The 26310-nt window shown below is 31.0% G+C and overlaps 2 protein-coding genes across 6 annotated transcripts in view; one reads left to right on the plus strand and one right to left on the minus strand.

Moving 5' to 3' along the window:
• Nucleotides 1-18383, plus strand: part of LOC108909063 (cell division cycle protein 23 homolog) — a 42784-nt gene extending 24401 nt beyond the window's left edge. The window contains exons 5-7 of one of the 3 annotated variants that reach the window (XM_018713292.1): nucleotides 1525-1729; nucleotides 9319-9491; nucleotides 18115-18383. In XM_018713292.1, coding sequence (XP_018568808.1) covers nucleotides 1525-1729; nucleotides 9319-9486 — 373 coding nt within the window. In that variant the 3' untranslated portion in view covers nucleotides 9487-9491; nucleotides 18115-18383. Of the gene's footprint in view, nucleotides 1-1524; nucleotides 1730-9318; nucleotides 10013-10147; nucleotides 10181-18114 lie in introns of those variants that run through there. The other 2 variants (XM_018713294.2, XM_018713291.1) reach the window with 2 other exon arrangements.
• Nucleotides 18384-23352: 4969 nt separating this feature from the next.
• The window catches only part of LOC108909058 (E3 ubiquitin-protein ligase TRIP12), an 88787-nt gene continuing 85829 nt past the window's right edge, over nucleotides 23353-26310 (minus strand). For 2 of the 3 annotated variants that reach the window (XM_018713286.1, XM_018713284.2), the window contains one exon: nucleotides 23576-23772. In XM_018713286.1, the coding sequence (XP_018568802.1) occupies nucleotides 23576-23772 (197 nt within the window). Of the gene's footprint in view, nucleotides 23773-26310 lie in introns of all 3 variants that reach the window. The other variant, XM_018713285.1, reaches the window with a different exon arrangement.

The raw sequence follows: 26310 nt of genomic DNA on the forward strand, positions 1-26310 counted from the left end.
AAAAAAATACATACAGAGTGTTGTTTTCTAGACTTGCACAAAAAATTTACAATTTTTGCAGTCCGGACCTGGATTTTTTTGCTGTCATACATGCATACATGAAGTATCGTGAGTGCATTAACCCTACCAAATATGAACCCATTATTCCATTCCCTACCAAAGTTATGACATAAAGCAGTTTTGACCAAAAATCATAAATCACCCTGTATCTCAATAAAGAATGGCCAAGAAGTTATTTCTATAGGCGATCCTAGTTACACTAGATGTCCTCTATCTCCCATTAAGCCATGTCCCTCTCGTGATGCAACACCCTGTATAATAATAAAAATATATTGTACTTATGACCCCATTTTGCACAGTTGAAAAATTGATTGTCTAGCACCCATGTAGTCGAAAATGAGACCTATAACTCGAAAACACATGAGGATTGAGGATGTCAAATATTTGACAGTTGAACTCGATTGAAAATCAATCCTGAGAAGTGTCATCAATTTTTTTAACTTTACTGGATCCTGAAATTCTCTAAAAGTTTTGTCGAATTTAAAACACTGTACAGTGTTCCACCATCTTCGTACTTCAGAACATATGATTTGATATTCTATTTTTTCAACTTTGGCATTCCATAAAATCTACCTTACTATACGTAATTTTTATTTCCACTGTACCCAAAAACAAACAAAATTGATAAAATATTAGTAGTAGTATTTTTTAAGAACAAAATTTAATTTCTGTATATAGGATCAAAAAATTCACCACTGTAACTTTGAACCAGCGTTACAGCATAATAAATTTTTTTTATAAATATATAAACAAATATGGAATATATGAGTCATGGGAAATCTGAAAGCTACAGATATTAGAGACTAAATATGACCATAGACTCAAGTTTCTCAATAATTTCAAAAATATTGTAGTAACAACTTAAAAATTGTCATTTTTACAATTTTTTGTTAAGACAAATAAGACAAAGAGATATTTTCTTTTCCGGTACATTGTAAAAACGAGTAACAATTCTGAAATTCTCCCAAAATAGTAGGGGACTTTCATCTACTTTTGATATTTTTCCACTTTCGAGATACATATTTACTTTCAAATATTTCAATGTATAGGTAGCTATTATTTTCTAGTCCATAAAGTATCACAAAGCACCCACTCAGACTGCTTCACCCGTCTTGTGGCTCCGATTAGTGTGAGGACCGTCTCCCGGTATCTATCAGTAACATCTGGTGGTGATCATGCTCTTCTATAATTTGCACCAAAATTAGTCCAAAATTATTTATTATTTATCATAGTAAAAATTGTAAAAATTACAATTTTTAAGTTGATACGAAGAACTTTCAATTTTTATCAACTTTTTGATACTAAAATGCCTAATGTTATTTTCTGATTTTTGGTAAAATTTTTTGAACAGAGTAAGTTTTATTGAGTACATGTTAAAAAAAAAATTGAAAATCGAACCATGCTTTCTGAAATAAGACGACAATGCTGCTCAAAGTACATAAGCTGAATTTACATTTTTTTTAGGTTATATGACAAGTTGAATGAAACTGAAAATGCAGCTGCTGCGTTTACAGAATTTTGTTTAAGGGAAGAAGATAGAGATATAAAATGTTTTGAAGATCAAGCTGAATTTTACAGTGCATTGCAATATTTAGCAAATTACCATTTAAAAAAGGGTGAACTAGATGATGCTTATACATATGCCTACAAATGCATGGAATGTGAGGAGGTAATATTATTATAGGTCTTAAAATTACACTATGTAATTATTGATTAAAGTGTGGCAATATTGATTACTGAAATGTCTCAAGATAATCGTTTAGCAGGACTAGAAATTGGTGGTACCACTATCACCTTGTTAAGTATTGTAATATGGGTGGTAAGATAATGTAGATATTTAAAAAATATTTTTTGTACCCAAACCGCTCATTTAATCAAAATTCTACAAGAGGCCCAAAAACTTCCAAATGGTATCACCTATGAAATAAAAAAAAATGGTCATTATTGCCCGAAAGAAGAAAAGTTATGAACGCATATTATCACCATACATCAATTTACTAGGAGTTGTAAGTTTCAAATAACACTATATAAAACCAAAATGTGTAGATTGAAAGCAAGACTCCACACCCTAAAAATAATCAAAATCGAATAATATGTATTCGAGTTATTTACAAAATTCAAAATATTTTCATGAACTTTGAGGCCATCTAGCGGTCAAACGAAGCGACTTTGGATATAGGTGAATTGACCTAAATCTGCCTGTTTTGAGTTCACGAATCTGTGGTCTTCCGTTGTACACGTTATCATTTTATAAGTAAATATAGTGTATAAATTTGTGCTAAATAACTAACTGTAGGTCTAGGCGGTCTCTACTATACTGTTATTATACAAGGGGTATAGTAATTCGTTGAAGGCTAGATACCTAGATGGCTCTAGGTAAGACTGGAATAAAAAAAAATCGCCACTATATAATGCATAAAAAACTGGTGCTGAATCGGTGTTCTGTTTACTGTATACATAGGTATTTAAAATAAATTAATAATGGCAGGAAATATATGTCAATATTATAAATGTGGGAAATTTAAAGCAAAATTTCCCAATGTAATATTACATCGATTTCCATCGGAATGATGTCTCTATCTAAATTAGTTCTGGAAATATAAGAGATACCTATACTTATGCGAAAAAATAAAAAAATGTAATTTTGACAAATTTATTTTTATTTATATTTATTGAAATAAAACATATTAGGTCTACCAAAAAATTTTGTAATTGACCATTCCAGATGGTTGGGGAATTAATGTATCATTCTATAAAAGGGTCGCATGTGTCGTCGCCGGGGGGTATATTCGCTCCGTTTAAAATACGCATCTCGATGGGCATCATAACATCATATTGTATACACTATACACGGTGGCAGATCTACTACACCAGGAAAATTAGCGAAAATAAAAGAGAAACTCGAAAAAAGTCTTATCCGCGAGATTATTGTAAAATTGTCTAAAGGAACATAATACAAGACATCTCTCGTCTCGTGAATCACTTTCTTTAGCTAACTTTTTTATTTAAACAAATAAGTGAGGAAAACAGTTTTTTCACTTTGCAGGGAAAAGCATCAATAACTATCGGATTTGTTGTTAAAATTTTATAAAACCTATGACAATTTGAGGGTTTTGTCATACTATAAAAGTGTGCCAAAAGTGGGCGCTGTAGGTGCAATAGTTTTCGCACAATTCTATTTGTTTATAGCGGAGGCTCCAAAAGTTATGAACTTTAAGCCTCTGTACAAACGTTAATTTTCAATCAAACATGATTCTGAAAGCGTCATTGTAATCTTAAAGACGCAATTAAGCGACCTATTAAAAAATATCACGGTTTTTTTGACATTAACATTCTCAAATTGTGCATTAAGAAACCGTGCGTTTTTCGCTTATAAACAATTTGAATACCATTGTTGCTATTTATGCTATTTCACCGAAAATAGATGCAATGGATAGCTGGCAAAAAAATACAGTTTTAAAATAAAAAAAGTACCCCCTACGACCGACAGGAGCCAAGATAAGATTTTTTTTTAAATCGTAGCGCAATCGTTTATAAATATTAAAACTTGAATATTTCGCAAAATAAAGTTTACGACGTAAACTATGATTTCCCGTGAATTGCATTGAAAAATGTGGAAAATTAACGACTCACGACTCGCTAAGTAAACTGTCCGGCGGCCGGCGGCGTAGTGGTGGGGGAAGCTCGTCCAAGCGATCCCGCGGGCGAGAAAAGTTAAATGCAAAGTTCAAATAAGTGCGCGCTGTAAATTTTGCAATATCTCGGCTTCTATTCATCGTAGAAACTTATTTTTTTTAAACTGGGGTAGCTCGTCGAAAATATAACAATTGGCATATTTACGAATTCGTAGAATAGCCCTGAACCCTAGAAAAAATGTATCTTTTATACTTAATTTTATTTAATTTACAAAAATGTAACAAAAATTGTTGTTAAACGAAATATTAATTAAAATTTCAATTTCGGAATTATTTTACTATTATTAAATAAATAAATGAAACTATGGCTCATTTAAAAAGTTTAATTTTTTTTACATATTAAGGCAAAGTAAATTTGTTTTTTCAATATTTTGTTTGCTATTTAATTACGATTTAAATGTAAAAATAAAGTAAAAATTCATAAATTATTTTCAAATTATTAATTCTCACAAAAATAGAAAAAATTTTAAATTTTAAATTGTTGATTAGTAAAAAGATTTTTGGTACTTGTTTATTTATTACACATACATACAGGATTTCTCAGAATGCTTGGTCCAAAATTTGTAGCGATTGTACAGGATAATTCACATAACATCCGAACCCCCTTATCTTTTTTACTTTTCTATTTAGGACAAAACGATAAAAAACAAAGTTTTAGTAAATATTCTTGTGATATTAAGGAATTACATGGAAAAACAGTTGGATATTGCGTTTCAGAGAGATATAAAACAAAATGCTTTTTTTTTTTTTAATAGAACACCCTGTATATTTATCGTTTTTTAAATGCCTCTACTTTTTCTGATTACAGCAAAATACCGGATATAAAACACAAATAATTAAAATTAAAATAGATAAAAAAAATAAAAATAAATCTAATAATATCAAGTGCTATCTAGGTATAATTGAAACTAACACAACGATGGTATAACCCCTTTTTCTTTTTAGTTTTGAAGATAAATTATTGCAATTTGGGACATCGTATTAAACTTCACTTTTTGACATTTTAACGATTTTTCAGTCACTTCCGGTTTCGGCGGAAATGACAGTAACTTACAAAATTCTTCATAATTTTCTGAATCCAATGATCTGAATAAGTGAAATTTGAGACATATTTTTTTTTTATTTTAATTTTTTGTTTTCCATTTAGGTTTAGGTGTGTGTTTCAGTTTACTCTAATCGACCCATACAATGCTACAAAAATCAAAAACCCGTTAAAAATACTAAACGATGTAATTTATTAGCAAATAAAGTTCATCGAAGAGTTTTTTGGGACGTACATATATTTTTCAAAAGAAAATATCTTTTGGTGGCACACCCTACCTAAAAATTATAGTAGTAAATTAACGCACGTTAAAGTTCGTCCTTTATAAATAATCGTGATTATCTCCAAAACAGTTGAAGATAAGTATAGGAAACCTCTATATCAGTCGACGCAGAATTTAATTCTACATGTTCCTGACTGATAAAATTGTTACTGTTTCATTTGAATAAAATTAGTTTTCAATCTTTGAAAATTACCGTGTTGGCCGCAAAATTTTGAGGACCTTGTGCATAGCTAGGTCAAATGTGACACATTTTCGGTGAATACATAATAAATACTACTAATAATGGAAGTATGTCCAATTATACAAATGGTAGAGATATTTAATATTATTCGCGACGTTTCATCTAGCATTTTTTTTTAAATCTAAATATCTCGAAAACGAAAACCATAAATTTTCAAGGCATGGACGTGGTGACAAAAATTACTCAAAATAACTCATAGAATCGACGAATAATATAAAAAAATGGGGTATTCCATTTAAAACAATGGAGATGACGTCACTTCCGGTGAAACCGGAAGTATCCCACTCTTGAAAGTATTTCAAGACTAAATTGAACACATATAGCTGTCAAAATTTAATGAACGGGTTACATGAAAAACCCTAAAAATTAAAATTAAAATTTTAAAAAATTTTTCTTACTTTTCAATAACAAAATATTATGCAATGTGTCTAAGCAAACATATGACATATTCTTATGTATATATTTCTGTAACCAGAAAAAGTAGAGGAATTTAATTTTGTTTATATCTTTAACACGCAACATTCAATTGTTTTTTTATATAACTCCATGATATCATATGCGTTCATAATTGTTTTTTATGTATTTATGAAGCGGCTGCCCAATTTATTTTGCACCCGGCCCTGTTATTGCTATACTGAAATTAATGAATTTAAAATAAATATCTTGCTTAAATTACACACATATTGATGTAACTAATATTATCTTATTTAAATAATTTCCCAAACCCTAGATAAAAACTCAAACCGCATTAACTGAAGCTTTTTTGTCGTATCTGCCAGTAGCTGGTATTTTACTAATATCCATGTCATGTGATATGAATTTATTCCGTTATCCCGTCATTTCATCTCAAGAAAACTGTATTTTCAAATGGATCATTTAACTATTGAACATAAGATGGCGCAGTATCGAAAGTGTAAAATTGAACGTGAACGATTAAATATCAAGTTTACATACATATGGCTCCTCCTTGTAACGAATTCGAGAACTAAAATTTGATCAACTATTCGGCCATAAGGAATATAATACTATATTTACTTATACAATGGTTGTATATAATGTGTAGAAAATTTCTATTATATATTCATTTGGCCATCAACATATTTTAAATATTTATGTCCTCAAACAATTTTATTATATTGATGATTTCGTTTTGTTCCGTTTCAAAAGGTTTCCAAAATGCCATGTTGTAATAATATTATTTCTCCCTTTCGCAATTGTAATATCAATGATTAATAGAAGGTGTCTATAAAAAATTAAAGTTACCTTAATCACACCAAATTCCGCATTGCTGCACTGCACTGCTGGGCAATTTGTCAACACTTGTCAACAGCTGAGATTTATTGCCCAGTGGCCCAATGCAGCTGCGTTAGATTTCATTTGCTCCCGCTCGCATTCTTCAACTGGGCGTATACATTACTACCACCTCCACGTTTAGTTCGACCAGACCTGTATATGGGTATGGTTAAATAAATATGTGAACAAGTTTTTCAAATATTTCAATACCGACGCGACCGAACCTGTCAACGTGTTGGTTTTTCAATTGATATCGGAAAGGAGTAAATTACATTGTTGTAAAGGGCTAGGTAATTTAATAATTAGCGATTTGGCTGGGATTAGAATCAAGTTTACATACATATGGCTCCTCCTTGTAACGAATTTGAGAACTAAAATTTGATCAATTATTCGGCCATAAGAAATATAATACTATATTTACTTATACAATGACGTTATTCTGGGACACCCCGTATATAGTAATTATTAATCACCATCGTAGGAAATCTTTCCAAAAATGTTTCTCGTCTGTTGTTGATATTTAATCTTGCCAAACCTTGGAGACTATGTTCTTCATTTATCTATATTTTGTTGAGATATTAATATAATTTTTTGTTTTCAATGGTCAACACTATTATTTTTTCTAAATATACTGCCTTCATCAAACTATAATTTTGTTCATTGCAGTTTGAATTTTTTTTTGATATTTAAAATAATTTTTAAAATAAAAATCATATACACAATTTTTGCATCGTAAATCGTTTATTTGGATTGTACATTTAAGGTCATTGTCAATCTTAACCTATCCCTGCCACGTTTTACTTTTTTGTTTTTTTTACACACTGCTTTCTAACGCATGACAAACATTTCCGACAGACACTTTTGTTACAAAACTGCACATTTTTTTTTAATGTACCAAAAGCCTGTGAGGTTAAATATTATTTTGCATACTAGATCTTTGGTATCGATGAACATTGTTTGATTACATCTGATAGAATTTTTATAAAAGTTTTTCAATTTATTTAATATAAAGTAAAAACTGTACATTTCCATGACACCATTAACGGATATATCCGTGTTTTGCTCTCAAATTCCGTGATAAACATTGTTTATTAATCATTATCATTTTAAATTCACTCATTTAGGGCTACCCTGATTGTTAACAGATTAGCAGTAACATTTGTACATGATTCCATTTTTAAAAAAATTCTGGAATAACTAAAATGTAAGAATAATACATTTTCCCACTTGCACACCTATGACATGAAAGGAAACACCTAAGTTGAAAACTGACAAATGAAAGTATGTGGTCTTTTTTTTTAACAACAGTATGTTCCAAATCCGCCTGTGCAGGCTGAACATATTGATGCACTATGAGAAATGAATAGACCTTTTTGGTAGAGTGATTATGTAAATTTGTTTTATTTTCGTAAATTTATTCGAACAAAATGTTAGTCTTTAAGATATGCATTATTAGATTTATATAGTATTACAAATAAAAAAGTTATTGAGATTTAAATAAGTGTTCCTCTAATTATTTTGAGCAGTGTATATCAACAAGATCTCACCTGCGTATGAGGCTATTCTTCACGAGCATGTGCATTATTAGGAATAACAGCTAACGTTAAATTTTTACTTTATTTAAATTTAGGAATATTCTTTTATATTGTTTTTTGTAAGTTTTAAGCACATTAGAATATCTATTTTACGAAACATGTGTTGGTTGTTCTTAAATACTTCTAAATCCTTGTAAAAATAATTTAATTTTACGTTATTCATTTTTATAGTATACACAGGGTCGGAAAGTCCCCATGGTTAATCGACCGTTACGTGAGAGCGATAAAGTAAGTCATAGAAATCCGTGCGATAGAGAAAGATGACTATAATGAAGGCGTCTAATAGTCACCGCCCATTTCGCCCTTCCATAACTAAGAAGTGGATCTTATTTGTGGAAGGGCGAAATGGGCGGTGACTATTAGACGCCTTCATTATAGCCATCTTTCTCTATCGCACTGATTTCTATGACTCTTTATCGCTCTCACGTAACGGCCGATGAACCATGGGGACTTTCCGTCCCTGTGTATATAAATAGTACACAAGGATCAGATTCGATTTGCACAATTTCAACTATGACATTTTATTGCGGGTTGCCTAAATATGTGACGTCACACTAAAATAGTCTATTACAATTTTTGTGTAGTGAATACATAAAATTATTTTATCAGATTTTGAGAAATTTAAACATTTTAAGGTTTGATTTATTTATGAGACTTATATTAATATTAGTTGATTATTCAAATATCTTTATTACAAATTGTAAATTATTTTAGTAAGATAATTTTTTGAAAATGTTTTAGTAAAATGACCAATGATTATTGTTTGATTTGTGTCAACATTGTCAGTTAAAAACAAAGTAATTTTTTTTAAGTTTTTTCCTTGCTTTTTTCATTTTGCAAACATGGGAAATATCATTTTATATTGTAGCTCATAAAATTCTCCAGTCAACTCTTAAAAATCAAAGTAGATGTGTAAGTTTTCTAAAATGTAATGCTGTAGGGCCTATAAGTGACTTCAATTTTCAGTATATCGAAATTAATCAATGACAGTTTTGAAAAGTGGGCAATGTCAGACCTTTATTTTTTAGGCACAGTAATTTTTATGTACCTCTTTTGATTTTTGAGATAATCAGCTGTTGAATGAGCTATAAACTTATATTACATTACAGACCAAAGAACAAGGAAAAGCCCTTTTGAAGTCTATAGCAGCTAGAAGAATTGAACAAGAACCAGCTCAAGCCGTGGTAATGAGTGAAACAATGGCTAATATATCAATAGCAAATGAAGAAGCTAGCAGTAGTAATATGGATATTGCATTTTCTCCTAGAACTATTTAAGTAATGTAAGCTATTTTTGTGTATAAGCTGCTAATATACAGGCTGATTCAAAATTTAGTACAAAAAATTTAGGGACGTATTTTTGAGGTCAAAATAAGATCTTTTTCCCTATAAACGTGAGTCCAAAATAAATTTAAAAATTTTTCACCCTAAATATAGTTATAAAATTTGAAAATATGGTGTACATTTAACTCTTCATCAGCTCCAACATCTTGGAAACGGTTGGTCTGAGATTTCGACCAAGTATACCTTTTTTGCTTAAAATTGATAGGGGAATAAACACACTAATACAAAACGTGTACAGGGTAGCAAAAAAGTTAAAAACAATTTAATTCAAGCGTACCCTTATAGGTGGCGCCCTCTACAAGCAGCATCAAAAGCAATGAGATATTTAAATTTAGCATCCCAAAAAAACCCCGTACCACAAGTTTTATGCAAACATTCACATCTATTTGGAAATTATTCCTAAAAGATCGAAAAAAATAAAAAATTGACACACTGTATATCAAAAACTAAGCGTGTTGTGGACACACACTTATAGGAAAATTCTTATTTTGACCTCAAAAATATGCCCCTAAATTATTTGTACTAAATTTTGAATCACCCTATCGGACAGTTATCTTTTTTTTAATTTAATTTATTTTTTTTTAATTTAACATAGATGGAAAACTGAATTTTGAAAAATAAGTTTTACGGTATATATATTTGAATATTGAAATCAATAAATTAAAATATATTTGTTATAAAAATATAATTTGTAAAACAAGTAAAAAATAAATATGGATATTTTATTGTTTAAGAACTTGAAGATTTATTTTTAACAAAAATAGGTTTTGATAGAAGATACTTATTGCTAAAATAATATTTATCTTAGGAAGATAGAAATGGCAGAAATTAAGTAGAGTTGACTTAATTAAATCTAGCTGAGTGACACCACTTGTTGCTAACATTTATTATTTACCCCAGTATCCGAAGTGAAGCCTACTTGGACTAATTATTCTACTATCGATACTAGTAAATATTAGATATTTTTCTTTCACTAATACTAGGTTGCACTTGGTTGAGAAAAGTGTATGTTAGCGCACCAGCAGCAATACCATTAAAATAGCAAAATATTTAGCTGCAAAATAAACAGGGTGTACAAAGTGTACATGAAATAAAATAAAAATGTCAATAATCTGAATATTTTGTTGGCTATTTTTTTATATTCACAGTACTGTTCGCATTAAAATTAGTTGTTTTTAAGGAGGATCGGGTGCTACGAAAAAATGTACCCTATTTCATATTATTGAGATATATTATTTTTGCAATGTGAAATCAAATTCTGTGAATTATTCTCGAATTATTTATTGATTTGTTTTTGTTTTTAATTAATGCCAAAAATTTAACTATTTAACGTAGGTTCTTATGGGAAATGCTATGATACATACCCGTAAAATCGAGTTATGGATGAAAAAATACAAATGGTCAGACAAAAAAAATATAGACATTTACCTGAATAATTAATTAATAGATGAAAGAAAGAAAAGTAGATTATCGCACTTTTCACAGAAAAATAAATTATCAAACATAAAAAGTTCTAACTTGTCCGCCAAATAATAACCGCGAAGGAGTAACGGCAACAATGCAATGAAGTAAGCAATGAGATTAGGTGGCGATAAATTTAAATAAACGTTTCTATATACAAATTATTGGTCATCAGAAAAGGATTACATTCAACTTGTGATTGTATTCTGTTGCAATGAATAATATTATTTGGAATAATGATATAAAATGGGAAATTTTCAAATGAAGCATGTTTTTTGAAATCTTTTTTTATTTATAAAGTACGATAAACTTTCAATACAAGAAGTAAAACATACAGCAGCATATAAACAATGAAATATTTATACTTTGCATCACAGAGCTTTTAGCAATCTTATGCATTTTGGTAAATTATGACATATTTGATATCATTTTTCATTTTAAAATTAACATTTCAATAGTTTCAGTATATTTTCTAGATTTTTGGCTGCATTAACATCGTATCACAGTATAATACTACATATATCGAATTGTATGACACTTTCCTAAATGCAGTCGCTTTAAACGATCAAGTCTTATAAGAAACATTTGCTTTCACAGAAGTGCATCATAGTAGAATGCTACTTATGCACATAACTAAATCATATTTAAACTTTTCCACACGAATCACTTTGTAATTACAGTTTGTAGATAATATAAAATACATAAATGTTCTTTGCAAAAAGAGCAGTGCATGCTTTGTCCTATGTCGATTAGTCAATGTCCTCGAACGGTGTGCGGACATTCAGGCTCCACAATCTTCTCTACAACAGCTTTTTTTTTCTCCTTTTGCCTTTTTCTGTTCTAATTCTCAAGCAATCATACTTTCTTTTGGTGACAAATTTTCCTTTCCACCGACTCAGTTCTTCATCTCACATTTTAGAGGAGAGTTGTGCGAACAATCACATAGCATAATTTCTACCTATAAACATGACAAGGACTGCCAAATAACTAATAATGAACTCATTATACTCGTGCGATTTATTTATGGGTAAAAAATAATAATTGAGAAATGGAAATTGAATAATTTAAATCATCTTTACGTGTCACATAACGAGTTGTATATGGAAATAAAGCAAGTGTATATTTGCAGTATTTGATTTTTGGGATGATTTATTGTTTTAAATCCATCATCATCGGGTCGATTTATTACACCAAAACCACAATAGCATGAACAAGACTGTGTCTATGTTTTAGATAATAAAAGAAATAAGCATGTTGGATTCTTGATTCACTCCTTGAAATTGTTTGTGGACTGTATTTCTGGTTCAGGATGAATTAATTAATCTATGTTTTAAAATAATAACTCCGATGAAGTTTGATGTGACTTATTTATTATTTTTATTTTGACATCATCTTTCTTGACTTATCTGATAACAAAATGCAAAACAGACTTACGACTAAGACTAATTAACTAACAAGCTAATAAACAAACATGCCGCCCGCCTTGACAGGCATAGGCTGTCAACAATGCCAAATGCCAAACTAACTTAGTTTTCTATGGGTAGCACACATATTTTTGTTACCGCACGCTTCACTCTGCCGGTGGCGCACTGAACCGACACAACCCTCACGAAACCGTCAGGTCCCGGGTGAAGTTCGCAAATGCGACCTATACGCCACTTTAACGGGGGAAGATTGTCTTCAGCCACGATCACTAAAGCACCAACCCTAAGGACGTCGCTGCCTTTCTCCTTCCACTTGGACCGGACCTGAAGTTCGGACAAGTACTCACGGCTCCAGCGCTTCCAAAAGTGTTGGACGATACACTGCTGCCGTTGAAACATTGAGAGCCTATTTTCAGGTATATGCGCTACATCTGGGTCAGGCACAGTGGTCAGCCTTCGACCAATCAAAAAATGCGCAGGGGTCAGAGGCTCGAAATCATTGGGATCGCTCGATAACGGGGACAGGGGTCGAGAATTGAGGACACTCTCGATCTGTGCAAGAATTGTGCAGAATTCTTCGAATGTCAAAAAAGCATTGCCCATGGTTCGTTTTAAATGTGATTTTACAGAGCGCACTCCAGCCTCCCACAGACCACCAAAATGAGGTGCTCGAGNCTTTACTGCTATGCGGGATAAAGCGTATCCACGTGCAGTTCTCCGCCTCCGATTTCTGCTTTTACGCAAAACACAAATTCACCAATAATCACTAATTAATTCATCCAGGGTCGATGGACCATATGTTGGATTCTTGATTCACTTCTTGAAATTGTTTGTGGACTGTATTTCTGGTTCAGGATGAATTAATTAATCTATGTTTTAAAATAATAACTCCGATGAAGTTTGATGTGACTTATTTATTATTTTTATTTTGACATCATCTTTCTTGACTTATCTGATAACAAAATGCAAAACAGACTTACGACTAAGACTAATTAACTAACAAGCTAATAAACAAACAAAGCATATTTTCATCTTTAGTTAGCCCAAAAATCTGATTATATTAAATATCATTGAAATGGCTAAAATGTAACAATTATATTATTTTGGACATATTATAACCCTTTTTATAGAGGAAAAACTTCTTCTTAATTGATGGCCTAACATTTAGATGTATTTGACCAGGTTCACATTTTATTCTATAACACATTCTCGGAGAATATACCGTATGGTATGTCTGGGAATTCTCATATTCTCAGAGATTCTATTTTCTTCAGATTTTGTTTCGACGAAAGGGGTTAGTAAGACAGATAGCACAACATGGGAAAGACTCTTCTCGCTCTGGGGCAACTGCGGAGCATTACACACCTGAAATGTTGCCTCGGTCTAAGAATCCCAGGACATGAATAGAGAGGCTTTATATTTTTGTGCTACATATTTTTGTTTTTTTTAATGTTATTTGTTATTTTCAATTTATTTATTATTTTTATTATTTTTTTTTATATTCACATACATGTATGCCTTTGTATACACATGCTCCCATGCACATGTATTGTTTTTTAATTTATTTAATTATAATTATTATTTTGTTAATTTAATTATTTTTTTTGAAAAGAGTCCATTAATCTTTGATTGATCAAATTGATTTATTTGATTGATATTTAAAAAATTCATTAGAATTTGTGATCCTTCTGTACTCAAATTCATCATCATTTTACATTAATCGGGATTGGTGTATTACATGCTTGGGCAATTAAATAATATATGTCAATATTGGGAATTTTGTTGATTTCATATTCAATTATAGTATGATACAAATCACTTAATTGACCATATTCACATTCCGGGCCATCATTGATAACGATTTTGAATTTATGTGCTTCAGTGAGACAATGACCTGTATGCATACGTATCATTGTAGAACAGTGCTTTCTATTAAAGTATGGAAATAATTGAAACCAAGGTTTTTTAGGGAACCTATGCTGTACCCCGAGTACCATCTACCTTTAATTTGTTTTCCCAATAATTATGCCATTTATTATTAAGGTATTTTTTGCACGCGATCAAAATGTCATTTTTATTTAGTGGAATGTTGTTGGTGACTGCAAAATGTTTCCCTAGATTCGCAAGCCAATTTGCAGTTTCATTGCCTTGAATCCATGCTAATCCTATACATGTTCCATTATTGTTAGAATTAATGATCATTTCCTTTGTTAGGATCGTGATATAATCTTTTTTTTTATAATTTTTGTCAGAAGTTAATTTTTCCAAGGCGTCCTGAGAATCGGAAAAAATTATCGCTTTTTTTATATTATTTGTCAGGCAATAAATACAAGCTCTATTTATCACAGCAATTTCTGCTGTGCATATTTGTGCAAATTTGGGGAAGCTATCATGATAGGAATATTTAGTTTGGGGTATGTGTACACCCACACCCACTTTTTCCTCAACAAGATCTAGAGATCCATCTGTGTAAATTTGAGAGTAATCCGAGTATGATTGTTCTATTAGGTATTTAAATTCGTTATTATTATTTAAACCCTTTTTTTATTTCAAATTCTTATAATCTAATTTATATAATTGATGACCGTATTCATATACAAAATATGGTATATTATCTAGTTTTTTTATATGTTGAAAGTACCTATTGTGAGAAATCCCTGTATGTTTTAATGATCCACTCTGTTTTTCCAATAATAAACTTTTAACGTACAATATTCATGGAGGTCTTCAATTAAATTTTGGATGGGATAATCTATTATTGTTGTATGTACTTTAGTTAAATATTTAATTGTTAACCATATTTTCCTATGTTCAATTGCCATTTCTGCACATTCCGCTAATAACGCCGTTCTCGGGGTTGATCTCATACATCCTGTAATTATTCTTAGGGCTTGGTATTGTAGTTTATTCATTTTATTTTATACACAGGCTGTTACAAATTTGCTTCTCATTACAGGGATCTCGAAAACGGTAAGAGATACAAACTAACTTAAATGGGAGCAAAGTTGCGTAATCAGGGGAGCAACATTATGCCTCTAAAAAATCAAGTTAGTTTTCGAAATATTTAAAAAAACCGAAATTTTGGAAATCCGTTTTTCTATCATTTCAGCCATGCTTAAGGTGATATTGAAAAAAGAAGGACACTTTCTCATGGCCACTTTTTGCCCTCTATCGAATGGCATAATCAATTTTTATATGTAATGTTTCATCTCTCCAGGACCATCATCAACTTTATTTTCTTAAATACGACCCTAAAAATGTTATTACATTTTTTGCAATTCAGATGTTTTGTCTGGAAAAATTCATCTTCAGTGTATTTGTTCCAAATTTATCTAAATTTTTTATTTAGATTTCTTTGTTTCTTAAATTGCATTGCAATTGAATATGCAAAGTGTTGTGATCTGTACCCCACCAAGTACCACATAATGCACGCATGATATTCATGTTTTTTTTGTTAATTTTATCTGTTATATATGTTGTACATTTATTGAAATTTAAATTTTGATCCAATATTATCTCTAAGTATTTTACCTCATTTGTCCAAGGGATATTATTATTATATATGGCTGGAAAATCCTCATGGTCCATCTGCCTTTACGTGAGAGGGACAAAGTAAAGTAAAGAAATCCATGCGATAGACAAGGATGGTTATAGTGAAGATGTTTCATAATCTGAATAGTCACGGCCCGTTTCGGGTTAGAAGTGGGAGTGACTGACTATTCAGATTATGAAACGTCTTCAATGTAACCATCCTTGTCTATCGCACGGATTTCTATGACTTATTTTATCGCTCTCACGTAACGGCCGATGTACCACGGGGACTTTCCGAACCTATATATTGAGGGACATACATAGGTACATACATAGTAACATTATTTCCTATTAAGTTTCTATTTTTATCTTTAATATGAATAATTCCATTTGAGACAAGATTCATAATGCAATTGCACATGGATATGTGTGTATGCCAATTGTTATTAATTTTTTATATAATTTGTAAATATTAACGTTGTCGTAGGCATCTTTTATGTTCACAAATACCCCTACCGTATACATATTTCTACTAAAACCTAATTGGATATATGTTGTTATATAACTAACTATAAGAGAATTCTACCATTCTACTCTATTTTTTATTAGGCTTTCCCATATTTTGTAAACACATGATAGTGCTATTAACCTGTAATTACTTGGATTATTATCTTGTTTATTTGGTTTAAGAAAAGGGATTATATATTTCTTCCAATCCAAAGGGATGTGTTCCCCTTCAAGATAATTGTTAAATAAATTAAATAATATTAGTTTGACACTTATGGGGAGGTTATTTAGCATAAAATAGAGATTTCATCGACTCCAGTCGCAGTATCCTTTTTATATTTTAAACTTGTTTCTAATTCAGCATATGTAAATTTGTTAATGTTTTCATTGTTGTCAATTATTTGAAATTCGGGATCAGATTGATTGGCAGACTTAGATTATCACACTCCATGTTGTTTTTATTGCGATTTGTGGTGATAATACTAAATCTAGTGGGAGACCCGTTATTTAACAGTATTACATTTAATGTTTCTAAAGTTGATTCTATAGTATTTCCGTTAGCCTTTTTTTACTTCCCGACAATGAGTTATGTGAATTAAAGTCCCCATAATGAATCTTGGCGCATTATATGTGTTTACAAACCTAGACCATGTTTCTGTGTTCATTTTATTGCCTGAGGGGCAATAAATGTTAATCATAGTGATATTATTTATTTTTATTACCATCGTTTGTGTATTTTCAGGGAGGGAAGAATGTTTTTCAGTTATCACTGTGAAGTCTATATATTTTCTAATTACGAAGGCAACCCCTTTCATACCCCTCTGTTCTATCCTTTCTGATTATTTTGTAACTTTTTATATGAATGCTTTGGTTTTATTTTAGCCAAGTTTCATTTAAGGCGATGACATCATTTATCAATAAAATTAAATTATGTTTATTTGCATTTATACTTCTAATATTAACTTAATCTAACTTATAATTTTTAAGTCTACTTTATTATTGTTTTTATTTTATTTATTTATTTTCGTTTTTTGTTTTTTTTTTTATTTGAAACCTTACCTTACAACACAGAATAGAAATTTTCAATCACAGGTATCAAAAGTTGGCACATTCTCCGAGTAGTGATTTATTTTACTCGTTTAACAAAGCTAGCTTAAAATGTAGGCAGTGTAATATGTGTCAAAAATAAAGCCATACTTACAGTCTGTACGATATTTGTTGATAGAATTCCAAGAAATCCTTGCGATACTTTCTTGGAATTAACCACATTTGACACCTGAGGTCGTGGTAAATTGTTACAGTAACTCCTATAACAGAACTTTATTGGCTTATTCATTTCTTAGAATTCTTATTATTATTTCAACAAATATACAGACTAAATATTTAAGCAAGTTTAACAAATCCAGTCTTATATATTTTTCGGTGAAACAGCCCTAAAACTGACTACATGCATAAATGTTATAAATTAATATAAAAAACTCATCAAAATCAAATCATTCCACTGATTATTTGTTATCTTGTGATGTAAATTAGTTTTGATTTCTCTATTTAGATGAAATGATTTAAAGTAATTTATATTAAGACATAAAATATGTCTTATCTAGACAAATAAACTAAATGTTTTTTATTTTTCTTTTAGTTCCACTTGAAGTATATTCACCATATTTGATGTAGATTTGGTCTAATTGTAGAACATGTAACTACATACAGGATGTTAATTAAATACGTCTACAAACTTTAACACTTACTGTAGCAATTAGCATACTAGTGAGTGCAGTGGTAGCATTATTATGCATACGTTTTTGTCCAGTAACTTAAATTAGCATAGTCATTACCCAGATTGATGGTCATTAGTGTTTTTTTTTTAAGATGGAGCATCTACGTCATATTTTTAAAGAACATTAGTTTTATTAACTCGAACATTGTTTAATGTGAGCAAAAAATAAAATTCTAAAATCTGATCAAGGTTGTCTAGTTCTTTGGCGAGAAAATATATAAAGTTTCCTAGTACCTACTCTTTGTAATTTTGAAAACATGCTCCTAGTTTTATATTTCAACCCGAAAGTAGCCTGGTAAAATATATGCACTGTCAGCATTGTCAGTTGTTAGCTTTTTAAAATTGGAACATAATTTAGTAAAATAGATAGCTTTTGCATGACTTACAATTAGTGATGTATCACTGTTTCACCATTTTTTTTTAATCAATATGGACGAAGGGCCGAACATTAGAGAATATTTTGTTAAGTTAATAATTGTAAATAAAACTAATTGGTTTTAAAATAATTATTTGTCTTTTAAAAAAATTTACATACAAAAATAAATAAAAAAGCTAATCTGACGTGAAATATTTTTGTAAAATTATGTCAAGTTTATAAACAATTATGTTCCTATTTTTTTAAGCAGCATAATGTATTTATACTATACTACAGTCACTACACGCATTTAGGAAAGATACAACAGGTAGTATTATATGTTATAAAATTCTAAACAAAATACTCCTACTACTCCTTTTTTCTTATTCAGTCACTTCAGCAACCAATCAGTGCTAGACATTAAATTAATCAAAAGTAAACAAAATAGTAATTAAACTGTGAATAGTTTAAATTTAAGCAGAACCGGATCCTGTTCCGAATGCTTATGAAAGCAACCCCACTGCTCTGTTAAAATTCCATATAGCCACTTCTGAAAAGCCATCTTATGATTGTCAGTTGACTTCACACCTGATATGATATGACGTGACAGGATGGTAAACGGGTAAAAAACAAACTGCCACTTTAATTCAGTGAATCAGGATTGGCAGAATACGTCATCACCACTTCATTCTATTATATTTTTATTTTCAGTAAAGTAATGAATCAAGAAAAGTCTTATATGGTTAAAGCCTACTTTTTGTCAGGAGTTCAAAGTTACACCCTGTATAAACATGGGTCTATAAATCAATAGATTTCTAGATACAGGGTGTTAAAATAAAAAAAAATTACATATTTGATCACTACTTATACTACTACTATGTCTTGTGATATTTCAGATATTTTCTTTTATTTGAAAAACGAAAAATTTCGATTTATTACATTTTTTTTACTTTTGTAAACGTTGCCAAACACTACAAAATGTAAATTAACTTTAGTACTCGTTTCAGTAGAATTTTAAATACAAACTATTCTATAACAAGTCTAATAAAAGCAAAGGCGTGAAATTTCGCATTTTGTTAAAAGTAGCAGACATTTGGCCCAGAAAACTGTACCAATTACTTTCTTGGACTTTTCATGATTATGTTGCATTTAAAATTGCATATTTAGAAGAAGTCCGATGTACTTTTCTTGAGAAACGAGTATTTCTAAAGTTTTGTTGAGTTTCAACACTTTCACTGTACAAAGCGTGTATATGCGGCCAGTCGCAACTTCATAATGTAAATGTAACAAAAGCCGGAACTCGTGATTATTGAAAATTAAGGATCTTCAAGTAGGTTTAGCGTCACCATAAAGTCGTTGAGAAACTGATGCCTCTTATCACCGGGAGTAATAAATTTGCAAAGCTCGACCATTGCAGTCCTTCGGAGAGGGCCTCATAAAAAATTTAGCAATGATTTTGAACAAGTAGACAAAATAATAATAGATCAAATAGTTGGTTTTTAGGCGGATTTTCCAAGCTATAAGAATAAATTAAATGAGATTGACTAATCCCTTCTGTGTTGCTATACGGAGTCACAAGAGGAAGGTGTAAGGTTACTTGTAAGTTTAGTTTAGTTTCAAAATTATCCATACAATTATAAATTCAGTCAATTAGGTATTAACATGGTATGGTTAAGTCATTTCAACCCCCGATATTCAGGGAGTCCACCAATAAGATAAGAACAGAAACTTCTGGACCCAAGAAATGGATGTGTCGAATTCAGGAGAGACCTCCGGAAAAAAAGGCAGTTTCTCCTTGGATTTCACACTGGTCAGTTTTCTTAATTTTAAAGTCTCAGTTAATTTAATAGCGGATAGTGTTTCCAAATTTTGCTATAAATTCGCGTTGGGTTCCCTGAATCTCGGATTGCGTTGTCACGTGTAAATTAATCAATGTTTGTTGGAATCCGCTGTGTCTTCGTTATTTTGTTTGTTTTTTAATTGTTATTAAAACCCTTTCTGGAATGTTTTGGTGTTTTCTTGTTCTTCCAACTTAAGTATCACCCGTTACAACCAACCACTGGATTACATTCAACATGAGCGACGTATGGTAAGTGTCTGGAATTTATTCTCTGAACGTACAACATTTCTAAGTTCCCACGTATTAATTAAAGTGTAGATAATAAAAATTATAAACTCCCTTTCGAGAAGTTAATAATAAACTCCTTTGAAAGCCAGTATCGTTGTGATACTTCAAAATGGTCGATAGATAAATAAAGAAATAACCCCTTAAGTTACATAAGTTTAGGTAAGTGTATGAATTAGTGATGTAACGAATATCCGCATTCGCGAATATTCGTTTGATTTATGATATTCGCATTCGCAAATATCTTTGAATATTTTGCGAATATGAATGTGAAAGAAAAATACAGAATGTGAAAACAATATTAGGTTCGTTCAACATCGCAAATCGTAAAATAAGTCCATATTTCACTAGAAGTTGATTTATTCATGTTAAGAAATAACTAACAACAGTCTAACCTCACAATTCACAAACTCATCTGAGCCGGTAGCGAAAACAAAACAAAATTCCAATCATACAAAAATACCGTTCTACCAACTTAACAACGCTAATTTCTTTAGCCTCTAGCGCCGCTGTCACCGAAATTATTATGTGCGTCGCGCGCGGCATATTAAAAACTGAATATTCGTATTCGCATTCGCGAATGCTTAAAAACTGGCATTCGTTACATCACTAGTATGAATATTTACCCACTTCATAGTTTAACATATTTTCAAATTATAAGTAGCAACGACCCTATTTATAAGTTGTTAGTTTATTTTGTACTATTAGTGAATTATTTTCTTCATTAACATTGTGATAAATGATTTCAGTCAACCCGGCCCGTCAGGGATAAATGTAAAACAAAAAAAAAATAATCTTGAAAATTATCATAAGGTGTAATTGTTAAGAAATGTAAATTCCAATCTTTTTTTTGTTTTTAGACTTATTTTTTTTAATTTTATATTTTATTCAAATAAAAAATATCTTCTGTGTTAGTGAAACTAAAATTCTTTAAAAATATTAGGGACTACCAATTTGTATAAACATGCAGATGACGCATATGCACCCTTTTGTAAAAAACACTAATGACCATCGATCTGGGTTATAATTTGCCATCGGAAACTTTGTGGCGAGTCAAATAAATAAACAGCAGTAATCTATATTACACTAGTAAGCAGCAATACACGTAGCAGTAGAAATATGATAAATCTGTGGTCAAGCTGTGTACCGCTCTATGCTCACGATATGCAATGCTATTGACTGGCATAGAAACAGATGTTGTACACTGACCAAGAAAAGCGTCCAACTCACCCACAAACAATGAAATGCACGGCCAACATCCCTCGGCAAAAAAACCTGGTATGTTCACCAGCACGCCAGATCGACAGGGCAGGTATTAGGATGCCACTAGATACGTTTCGAATAAATTGATCGATGCGCAACTTCAGATCAGAGGCAAACATGCACATGTACAATAATGAGGATAGTGGGATTAATAGAATGTGAAGTAGTTGATGTTTTGCCACCGTCAGTAAAAATAGTATCTATTAAAAACTTTGACTATTTGAGATATGTGCCTGTGACTTCGGTAAGTGTTGAATGGTTATTTTTGGTTTTTAAATGGATATTTACCGATCGTCGGAGACGATTAACAAAGGAACACTTAGGATAATTGTTATTTTCGAACTCTAGTTATCTTAATTTAAGTTAGTGGACAAAAATTTAGTTATGTGTAAGAATAACGTTACCTCTACACTAGGTAGTAGTATGTAAATTAATTGCTGCAGCACCTGTTAATGGTTTGGTAATGTTAACGAAAGTTAAAAAGAGTAATAAATTGTAAATGATTCGTTTTTCGAATAAAATTAAACATACATTTTTTCTTGGAAACACCACAAGGAGGAAGTAGTGACGAAATTTTCAAGATTCAATGGCATTGAATTTCTGGAGTTTCTATTCGAAGTAACTCTCAGTACCTCTGCCACTGGTACATTTATTTATAATCAAGTTCAGTGGATTTAATTAGATAAATCATTAGGTTCAGTTTTATCAATCTATATCAAACTTCTTCAGTGATATTTTAGAAAACTTGAAATTTCAAAACTGTATCTCGAAAACTATCGATTCGCAGACAGACTCATGTCTATATATGTAACATTAATGCTTTAAAAATCACTCAAAAAACCCCATAAATTTGTCAATATATTTAATTAACACCTTGTATATCTGCTGTGGTTGCGAAAAGCATTGCACAATCAGATCAACTCACCTTTTTAATTTTAATAAACTTAACTTGTTCGCCACTTTTAATTCATAAAAAAAAAGACGTGTATATTTTTAGACTGATGGCAATTATGAAAAGGAAGTGAGGGTATAATACTCACATATTCAAAAATGATATTATGTGTACAAATTTATTGAAACATATTTTTAAATTAAAACTACATTTTGTTATTTAAATATAATAACTATGTCTTATTCCAGACACAGGAAAACTATACATTTGGCAATAGATGTGAAATATAATTTCATTAATTGTTCGTTGCGACACTTATCACTATTCACTAGTGTCCATTGCACAAATCAGTCGACGGCCCCCCAAAATACTTCCAATCCGTAAACATCGAGCATCCCAGTTTTTAAAGAAAACAGATAAAAGAAAGTGGTTTGATTTCACAATAATAAAAAAAAAACACAAAAATTAAACAATTTGTTTTACTAATAATTAAAAGAAATTCTTCGATTATTTAAAAATAAATTAATTTTACAGCAATATAATAATAGTAGACACCTTAACCCACTATATGGGGGGCTATAAGTGAAATATATTAAATTATTCGAAGTTTATGGGTGACTCATCACTATATATATTATAAATTACACTTTAGTTGACGATATTTTTTTGTAATACCTCTAGTACATTTTTATGATAAATAAAAAGAGTGTTGTCCTTCAGAAGCCGCTAAATGTAATTTTTCTCGCATAACTTCGATACTAGAATAGTCTGGTAGTTTGAGGTAGTTCACACATGTCATCACAGATGGAAGGAAGTCGTCTGGATTCATATTTGGTTCCAAGGTCTTCCGTACTACAGTTAATGGAGGAGATAATGCCTTAAAACCTTAAAAAAGGAAAATATATTAGTTCATACTGATAAGCTTTCATATATAACTTTTAATAGAGATGTGCCGCGGACATGTCAGCTGATCATGTCCATCGGACATGTCGTGAAAAGTGGACATGTCCTGAGGACACTTTTCAATATTGAAAAGCTGTATGCGTATGCGTGGAATTATTTGTTGCATTCATAATTCCCACAAAAAATTTTTGACGTTGGTACATGTAAAATTAAAGATATTTAGCCATTTTCTTGTAATTTTGTTGGTAGTTGTTTAACTTTATATGTCTATATTTTATTATTATTGGCAAAGTTAATGATTAGTAAATAGTAATCAGTTGATTCTTAATTTGATATTTAATACACAAATAGATTATAAATGAAGTATGACGCCAAAATCAACAGTTTGGTTATATTTTTCTGAATTGAGTAAAAATCATTATAAATGCAACTTCTGCTCAAAAACTACTTTTAAGAATTCAAGTAGGATGGAAAAACATTTAAATAAGTGTATTGGCTATCCGGATAAAATTAGAAACCAGTTTATAAAAAAGTCTAAAGGTTGGTAATAAGTAAAATATATCGACACATATTCATTAGAATAAAAGTAATATTTTGCTTTGTGTATCCTCAAGCAGTGACTTGTGAAAACATGAGGTCACTCATAGGTGCCTTATTAGATTCAAGGTCAAAAATACTTTTCCCGACATGTCCGGACATTTCATCGATATGTCCAACGGACATGTCCGTAACACACTTTTTCGAAAAGTGTCCATCTCTAATTTATTTAAGATTATTTCTGCAAGCTGTATTCGTCTATTCTACACAGTAATATACTAGGTACTTTATGACAAACTGTACATAATATGATGGCAGAGTGGGGACACCTAGGCAAATATGTGGAGATCACTTAAAAAGCCCTGGGTTAAAATTTCCGGATATACATAACAGAGGGTGTCTCATAAGTAATGTCGGGTTTCATAACTAAAAATTCACTATGCCTCATTTTATACATGTCGTAACTTGTTAACACAAGTCTCTAGTTCTATGAAGAGTGCAATTGATTTATTTTATTTTAATCATACTATCTTTGTTTAATGACCGCATAACACATTTTAATAATAAAAAGAATGGAGAGTGATAAATACGAAATTCGTGTACTGTCGAGACATTATTGGACACAAAAGTTTAAAGCAGCCACAGTAGCAAGGAAATATTTGAAATTGAAGGGGAAGACATGGTTAACGAGCGAATAGCACAGCATTGGTTTAATCATTTTAACAGTGGAGATTTGACGGTTGAAGATCGATCACGCTCTGGTCGTCTGCCTGTGTGTGATATTGATGCTACAAAGGAAACAGTAGAAAACCAACCCAGTATCTGCACTCGTCGATTATCGGACTCGCTTGGGCCTTCTAAAGACACTATACATCACCACTTAAAATCATTAGGTTAGACCTATAAAAGTTGTCGGATAGTGCCCCATGAATTATACGAAATCAGGCGAAACGTCGAGTAGAGGTGTGTAAACAGCTCCTTGCTCTGCTCAAAGGTGATCGTTTTATTAAATGAATTAATACTTGCGATGAAAAATGGATTTATTTAAACAACCCAGATATGTCAAACCAGTGCTTAGACAAAAGAGAATTACCTGAACCTGTCGTGATAAGAGGTCGATTTGGTTTGAAAGCTTTGTTATGTGTCTGGTGGAATTATGAAGGTTTCGAGATAATTCCGGATGGTTGAACTGTCACTGCTGAGATATATTGTGGACAGCTGATACAAACGTATGAGGTTTTATCACAGATATATCCAGGCGAAAATGGGTGCTCTTACAAAAATATTGTGAAAATTACGCAAGATAAGATCGAAGAACTTAGTATTGAACTCCTACCACATCCAGCATTTAGTCCAGACTTTTCACTGTCTGATCACTATTTATTCAGATATATGGCAAAATTCTTGCATGGAAAAAATTTTGAGTTCAGAGATGTTGAAAATACAGTGTCAATTCTTTGCATCTAAGCCCAAAAAATGGTTTTATCAAGGTCTTAAAGAGCTGGCTCAACATTGGTTTAGAACTATAGAATACCATGAGCTATACTTTGATTATTAAGGTTTTCTTGAAGCTCCATTAGATAATTATCAGACAAATAGTTTTCCCCAATTAAGTACTCATAATTCACACCGCTTTCATCATTTCCAATAGTACCATTTTTTATTTAATACAATATTATTTGATTAAACAGGACCACAATAGATCGTGGAATAGGCCTACTGTGGAAACCACGTTAAAAAAAGGCACCAAGTACACTACCTCACAGGTGACGTGGAAACGTGCATATTATGGAGAACACAACTTTTTCAACTTTTTGAATCGCAATATCTCAGAAATGGTGTTTCTTAGGAAAAAACTGTAAGCACTATTTTTATAGATAATTGTATGCTCTACAATTTTTGTCTGACCTATTTCTATGATAAAACTTATCGTTTGGCTGAAAAACGTAAACAATCCATAATTGCGAACTTTGACATTGAACA

The sequence above is a fragment of the Anoplophora glabripennis genome, unplaced genomic scaffold, assembly GCF_000390285.2.
Source record: "Anoplophora glabripennis isolate ALB-LARVAE unplaced genomic scaffold, Agla_2.0 scaffold301, whole genome shotgun sequence".
In the NCBI taxonomy this organism is placed as follows: Eukaryota; Metazoa; Arthropoda; class Insecta; order Coleoptera; family Cerambycidae; genus Anoplophora; species Anoplophora glabripennis.